We start from the raw sequence: 7,500 nt of genomic DNA, 5'->3' as shown, positions 1-7,500 counted from the left end.
TTCGTTTTGACTTCTGCCTCGAGCGAAACATCGTCGCTTCATTTCCTCTAAAGTCTCAACGCAGCAGGCTGGACAGACGCACCTTTCTGTCACTACTGGAGGAGACCTGTCAATATTCTTACTTCTAATAATCTCTGTCAATATTCTTACTTCTAATCATCTCCAACAACAAGTCCAGATGAGGTTAACTGTTCTGGCTGTTCTGGGTTTGCTGCTCTGCGTTCACACCGCATCTGCAGGTCAGTACAACACATTTAATACATTTAATACATTTACAACAATAGTTTGACACTTGTTCTGCCTCGTTCTCTTAAGACGCACTTGACATTATTCAGCTTTGCTGTTGTTTGTCGTATCAAATCATGGGCCTGTTTCACCTTCCTGCAATTATTTCTACAATGAAATGCAGTCAAATTAAAATGTCAATAATGAGTCAAATGTCATGAAAACGGTGTCACATCCATTAGATGTGATCCCCTCAGTGTTTGAGAGGTTTAGACTAATGTACTTATTGTAAGACTCTTTGGATAAGAGCGTCTGCTAAATGACCAACATGTAAATGTCAAATGTGACTTTCCCGGAAAGCATCTCAGGACTGTTGTTTTACAGCTGGTTGGAGGTTTAATGAAGCTGATCAAACTATCTAAGACTGTGTTTCTCTAGTCAGACTCCCTTTAAAAGTATCAACATCTTTATTGGCATTATGGAAACATAACTTACATTGTCAAAGCAAGTGTGAAGATAAACAAATAAATACAATTAATTAATTTAAAAAACGAACTAAAAGGATGTAATGTACGAATAAAGAAATGGTTAAACAAAGCTGTGTATGAATATAATATACAGGTAAATAAAGATCACTTTAAATACAAATAGAAAAGCAGTTAAAAATATGAATACAACTAGGATTAGAGTTTCCCTTTGTATTGGGACATTTAGTGGAAAAAACATATTCATAGCCTTTTGTATGGTTGTATATTACAATAATAATGTTTGGTTGTCACACCTGGTCTGGGAACAGCAGATGTGGAGGACCTGATGTTCCTCTGTGGCTCAGTGGCTAGGCTGATGTTGTGGGTTCAATTCCTGCTGGGACCATAAATACAAACAGTGTATGTAGCCTTCTCACTGTGCTGTGAGCTGCTTTGGATCAGTTATTTGGACATTCATACTCAATCATACTCAGTTACTCAGTACATTACATTCATACTCAGTTATTTAATACCACTACCATTACATAACATACAATGGTTATGGTTAGGGTTACGTTGAGGTCAGGGTTAGTGTTAAGTTATGGTTAGGGTTAAGTTGAGGTCAGGGTTAGTGTTAAGTTAAGGTTAGGGTTAAGGTCAGGGTTAGTGTTAAGTTAAGGTTAGGGTTAAGGTCAGGGTTAGTGTTAAGTTATGGTTAGGGTTAAGTTGAGGTCAGGGTTAGTGTTAAGTTAAGGTTAGGGTTAAGGTCAGGGTTAGTGTTAAGTTATGGTTAGGGTTAAGGTCAGGGTTAGTGTTAAGTTATGGTTAGGGTTAAGTTGAGGTCAGGGTTAGTGTTAAGTTATGGTTAGGGTTAAGTTGAGGTCAGGGTTAGTGTTAAGTTAAGGTTAGGGTTAAGGTCAGGGTTAGTGTTAAGTTATGGTTAGGGTTAAGGTCAGGGTTAGTGTTAAGTTATGGTTAGGGTTAAGTTGAGGTCAGGGTTAGTGTTAAGTTATCGTTAGGGTTAAGTTGAGGTCAGGGTTAGTGTTAAGTTAAGGTTAGGGTTAAGTTGAGGTCAGGGTTAGGGTTAAGTTATGGTTAGGGTTAAGTTGAGGTCAGGGTTAGTGTTAAGTTAAAGTTAGGGTTAAGGTCAGGGTTAGTGTTAAGTTATGGTTAGGGTTAAGTTGAGGTCAGGGTTAGTGTTAAGTTAAAGTTAGGGTTAAGGTCAGGGTTAGGGTTAAGTTGAGGTCAGGGTTAGGGTTAAGTTAAGGTTAGGGTTAAGGTCAGGGTTAGGGTTAAGTTATGGTTAGGGTTAAGTTGAGGTCAGGGTTAGGGTTAAGTTAAGGTTAGGGTTAAGGTCAGGGTTAGGGTTAAGTTATGGTTAGGGTTAAGTTGAGGTCAGGGTTAGTGTTAAGTTAAAGTTAGGGTTAAGGTCAGGGTTAGTGTTAAGTTATGGTTAGGGTTAAGTTGAGGTCAGGGTTAGTGTTAAGTTAAAGTTAGGGTTAAGGTCAGGGTTAGGGTTAAACGTTGGCCATCCCAAGGATCCCATTTAGCATCTGTCCTGCCAAATGCTGCTGTGTCAGTCTGGCAGGGAGATTAGAATAGTCACATGATTTCTTTTAACAGCAACAATGATGTATAATACAACCTTCCACCTGTAGAGGGCGCTCTGACCACAGATACACACCACGGTTCTGTGTGTGTGTGTGTGTGTGTGTGTGTGTGTGTGTGTGTGTGTGTGTGTGTGTGTGTGTGTGTTGCTTCTCACCAGGGGACTTTCCAGTCCTTGATTCATGGCCTGATAACTGCACGTGTTGTGGTAATGCCTCCATACACACATACCAACACACTCTGACAGGAGGTTTATTAGTGGTGGGGTAGTGGTGGTCTAGTGGATAGTGAGTTGGACTTGGGATCGGAAGGTTGTGAGTTCAAATCCCGCCTGAAGCCACACCACTACTAGTGTGCCCTTGGGTAAGGCACTTAGCCCTCAGTTACTCCAGGGGGAATGTCCCTGTAATTCGTAATTGTAAGTCCCTTTGGATAAAAGCGTCTGCTAAATGGCAAAATTAATTAAATTAATTATTAATGTTGTGTTTATTAACGTGTTGGTTGTTTATATGATGTAAGGTGTGTTGAGAAATGCACTTTAGGACTAAATAAACATGAAACTTGAAGCTAACATGTTAGCTCCCATGGTTGGTCCTGTAGATAAATGTAATCTAGTCAAATCGAAGTGTATTCATCATATCTGCAGCATACAGCCGTAGACGGTGTAATGGAATGCTTTGGGCAGCTAGCTCCTCAACAACGCCACAAAGTACTCAATAATAAGAAACAACAACATAGGTAGCAATAGTAGTAACAGATGGAGTCAAGCTGTATTCAGTTTTTCTTGGGAGAACATTTTGTATGAAAACGAAACTAGCAAAGAATATGACTCCATGTCACACATCCCACAGCAACACAGATCTGACCAATCAGGTGTGAGCGCTGTGTCTGTGTGTCGGCCATGTCAGGAGGACGGGGAGATGAAGACACAAAATGGCCGTCTGGGTTTCTAGTGACGAGTGCTGCGCTTGCACTACCTCAACAACATGTTGTCTCCTCCACGCCCTAGTATGTGTGTGTGTGTGTGTGTGTGTGTGTGTGTGTGTGTGTGTGTGTGTGTGTGTGCGTGCGTGCGTGCGTGTGTGTGTGCAAGTGTGCGTGCGTGCGTGTGTGTGTGTGTGCGTGCGTATGCGGTACTTTCCAGGAAATGCTGTGTGGTTTTATGAGTGTTCTGGTTGTGATGCTATAAAAGCGTTTCTTATCAAGAGGAGAAGCACCTCCTTCAGCGTGATGTCAAACATCATCAGAGTGATTCCAGTCTGACAACTACAGGGAACTCTGTGTTTGCTGCCAGGCCCCCTGGACACACCTCCACCTCCACTGGGTTAGGTCAGGGTCAGGTTAGGGTCAGGGTCAGGGTTAGGTCAGGGTTAGATCAGAGTCAGGTTAGGGTCAGTGTTAGGGCTAGGGTCAGGCTTAGGTCAGGGTTAAGGTCAGGGTCAGGTTAGGGTCAGGGTTAGGTCAGGGTTAGATCAGAGTCAGGGTCAGTGTTAGGGCTAGGGTCAGGGTTAGGTCAGGGTTAGGTCAGGGTCAGGGTCAGGGTTAGGTCAGGGTCAGGGCTAGGTCTGGGTTAGGTCAGGGTCAGGGTTAGGTCAGGGTTAGATCAGAGTCACGTTAGGGGCAGTCTTAGGGCTAGGGTCAGGCTTAGGTCAGGGTCAGGGTTAGGTTAGGTCAGGGTTAGGTCAGGGCTAGGGTCAGGGTCTGGGTTAGGTCAGGGTCAGGGTTAGGTCAGGGTCAGGGTCATGGTTAGGTCAGGGTTAGGTTAGAGTCAGGGTCAGGCCCCCTGTACACACCTGTAACTAGTTGAATGTTAAGCCCCTGTCACACATGCAACCAGCAGGGCAGAGCGCATAAGAACTGCCACAATATTCACTACTGCTAAATATAATTCCATAACTGGACACTACTTAATTTCCAATCATAGTGGAGGTATGATATATGGCAGATACTGTATATATATATATATATATATATATATATATATATATATACATACAGGTGGAAAGGTTTTTTCTAAAGGTATTTTTAACAATATGTCTAATTGAGAATACCAACAGAAGAATATTGCAGGGGATTTTGGCAAACAATTTTGGGCCGCTACCCACACGTTTAGCTGTGTTACTCATTCCACGAATGGAAATGGAAATGGAAATGGAAATGGAAATGGACTTTATTTGTCATTGCTACAGTACAGGTACCAAACAACGAAATTTAGGAGGGGTGGCTCCCCTTGGTGTTAGGAAAGGGAAAAAAAAAAAACATTTTAGAAAAAGCATAAAAGCATAAAATCACAAGAAGATAAGGAGCTGGTTTACATCAATAAAGGCTATGTACACAATCCACTGTACTATACTGCACAGATAGTCAACTAGGGTTGTCATATTGCACAAAAGTATTTTTTCACATTATTTTAAAGTGTCACAGTTTGCAGGCTTGAAAATGTACATGTTTGTGCCTCAGCACTAGCTGCCATACAATCCGTCCGGACTGTCCTGGGCCCAGAACTTAGGCCTTTTCTGTGTTCAGGGCCTTGACGGCCTGATTGCATGATCCTACAAGTTGTACCTCGTTGTAATAAAGGTGACTAATCAGGCTTTCCAACGATATAAAATACAATACCAATTGGTATTATTAAAGGGGAGGAAGAATCGACTGAAATAACGTTTCCAAACTTTTTTTGAGGAGTTTATATATAATTTCATACTGACTGACATGAACCAAGGAGTAAACATTACCGTCTACAGCCGCGAGAGGGCGCTCTGGGCTTGTGACAACTATATGCTGCTCCTGTACCACTGAAGAAATTAACTGAAACATTAACGGGAGCTTGGTGAACTTGCTTACCGGTAACTTGCTTGTTGGACTCGCTGGCTTGTTATGTTAATTTAGCCTATTCAGCCTCCCAGGTAAGTTATTTATGCTACTGTGTAGCTGAATAACTGTTAATGTGTTATGCTCTGCATACTTTCATTCATGTTTCTTCTAGTGACCCACTCCTTTCACTATTTCTACACTGCATCCTCTGGAGTTCCAAACCTCCCAGAGTTTGTGGCTGTGGAGATGGTGGATGGTGTTCAGATTTCTCACTATGACAGCATCACCAAGAGAGCCGTACCCAAACAGGACTGGATGAACAACGCGACTAAAGATAACCCACAGTACTGGGAGAGGGAGACTCAGAATTTGATGGGCCACCAGCAGGTCTACAAAGGAAACCTTGGTACTCTGAAGCAGCGTTTCAACCAGAGTGGAGGTGAGAGCAACACCTTCTTTACTGTTACCTTCCTCCTGATGGTTTTAACCATAGTTGATATTTCTGTGTTGTTCTCTTGGATCTGGGGAAGTTCTGACCTGATCCGTCTCACATTGAGAAGCATCAGCATGATCCTACATGAGATGAAACTCTGTTGGACTGAACTGACCAGAACAACCTAGTGGACCTTCTGCTGAGGGACCGTCACACACAGAACCTTTCATTCTGGACCTTTACACACACACACACACACAGGCACACACACACACCACACACACACACACACACAGGCACACACACACACACACACACACACACACACTCACACTCACACACGCACACACACACACACACACTCACACTCACACACCACACACACACACGCACACACACACACACTCACACTCACACTCACACACACACACACGCACACACGCAGTGCGCACGCACACACACCAGTGGCGGATACAGAAAGTGGCTGATGGGTAGGCCTGGAAAAATCTGGGTAGGCCTGAGTGAAACTCATCACCGCACGTTTTAGACCTATGTATGAGCAGCCAGATGGATGGAACACAACCGGGCTCGCGATCATAGGCGCCGATTTATGTTTCTGCCCGTGGGTGCTCGAAACATTTGGGTACGACCAACACGCATGCACACACACGCACACACACGCACGCACGCACACACGCAAAATATTCGCAGGGACTGGAGATCACTATGCAGACCATGAAACGAACGGAAAATAAATAAAGTACCTGTCTACCCAGAGAATGCAACGGACAGCCAAACAAGTTATTATAATACACACACGCAAGGCATTCAAGCGCACGCAATAGTCAATGAATTAACCAATAACCATCAACTATGGAGGACCAAGTCTGACAGAATTAACAAGAAATATATAGGTACATAAATGAATGTATGAACAAATAAATGAGCGAATACACACTAGGATCCTCTGTGATATTCCTTGAGCAGACAATTCCGCAGTTTCCACAAAGCCTACTGCTCGTTCTTTAATGACCCCTCCATGAATGAATCGAATACAGACAGCAACTAGCTCGCGCTTGGATAGATCTTTATACTCATCCGCAAGTATGGCATAATATGTGGATTGCTCATGCAGTTCAGACTTTATCTTTCGAATTAGCAGTGAGGCTGCAGCCTCAAGCAGCTCATCCTGAATGTGATGGCTTAGGAGCGTGGCATTTCGAGGCAGTTCCTTCAGTCTATTTTCAATTTCTGGATCATATTTTGACATGAACTTGAATAGCTCCAAGAAATTACCTTTATTGAGCGCCTCTTCCGTTTCTCTGTGACCTCTAAGTGGAATTTCCAACTTGGCACACAACATAGCAATGTCTAACACAACTTTAACGTGTTGCCGGTTTCGCTCTATGAATGAAACGGCATCACCGTGCATTTGATTTAACACTGTCCCACGGCTTTGGGGTCCATGGCTTTGCCTGTACCCATCCAACTTGGTGAGGGCAACAGCATGCGGCTTGCTAGACTCGTGTTTGTCACAGGCCTGCCGGAGACGTTTCCAATTTTTGTATCCATCTCTTATAAAAGTGAACTCCGTGTGCGCCTCTGGGAAATGTCGACACACTTCACAAAAAATTACGGTGTAGTCCTACCAGTTAGCTCTTCACAAGCCGGTGGCAATGACGGTCGCAAGACAAAACTATTCACATTACAGTTAGTTAGTGAAAATTAAACTTTAAAAATATTTTATTATTATTATTATTATTATTTATTATGTATTTTTATGAATCTGACTGGGTGGGCCAGCTGTCAATCTAGGCCCACCCAGGCCCACCCATAGATCCGCGCCTGACACACACTAGGGCTGCAACGATTAGTCGACATAATCGACGCCGTCGATCATAAAAACTCGTCGACGTGGAATTTGAGTGTCGACTAATCGTATGGGGGGGGGGG

The 7,500-nt window shown here is 43.3% G+C and overlaps 1 protein-coding gene across 1 annotated transcript in view; it reads left to right on the top strand.

Moving 5' to 3' along the window:
• Positions 1 to 65: 65 nt before the first annotated feature.
• The window catches only part of LOC308157134 (major histocompatibility complex class I-related gene protein-like), a 12,856-nt gene continuing 5,421 nt past the window's right edge, over positions 66 to 7,500 (top strand). The window contains exons 1-2 of the mRNA XM_080530621.1: positions 66 to 239; positions 5,287 to 5,553. Coding sequence (XP_080386747.1) covers positions 179 to 239; positions 5,287 to 5,553 — 328 coding nt within the window. The 5' untranslated portion in view covers positions 66 to 178. The remainder of the gene's footprint in view (positions 240 to 5,286; positions 5,554 to 7,500) is intronic.

Source organism: Nansenia antarctica, assembly GCF_963989245.1.
Source record: "Nansenia antarctica genome assembly, chromosome: 5".
NCBI classification, from domain to species: domain Eukaryota; kingdom Metazoa; phylum Chordata; class Actinopteri; order Argentiniformes; family Microstomatidae; genus Nansenia; species Nansenia antarctica.
Note: the sequence above shows the minus strand (reverse complement) of the source record. Positions and strands in the feature narration are given on the sequence as shown.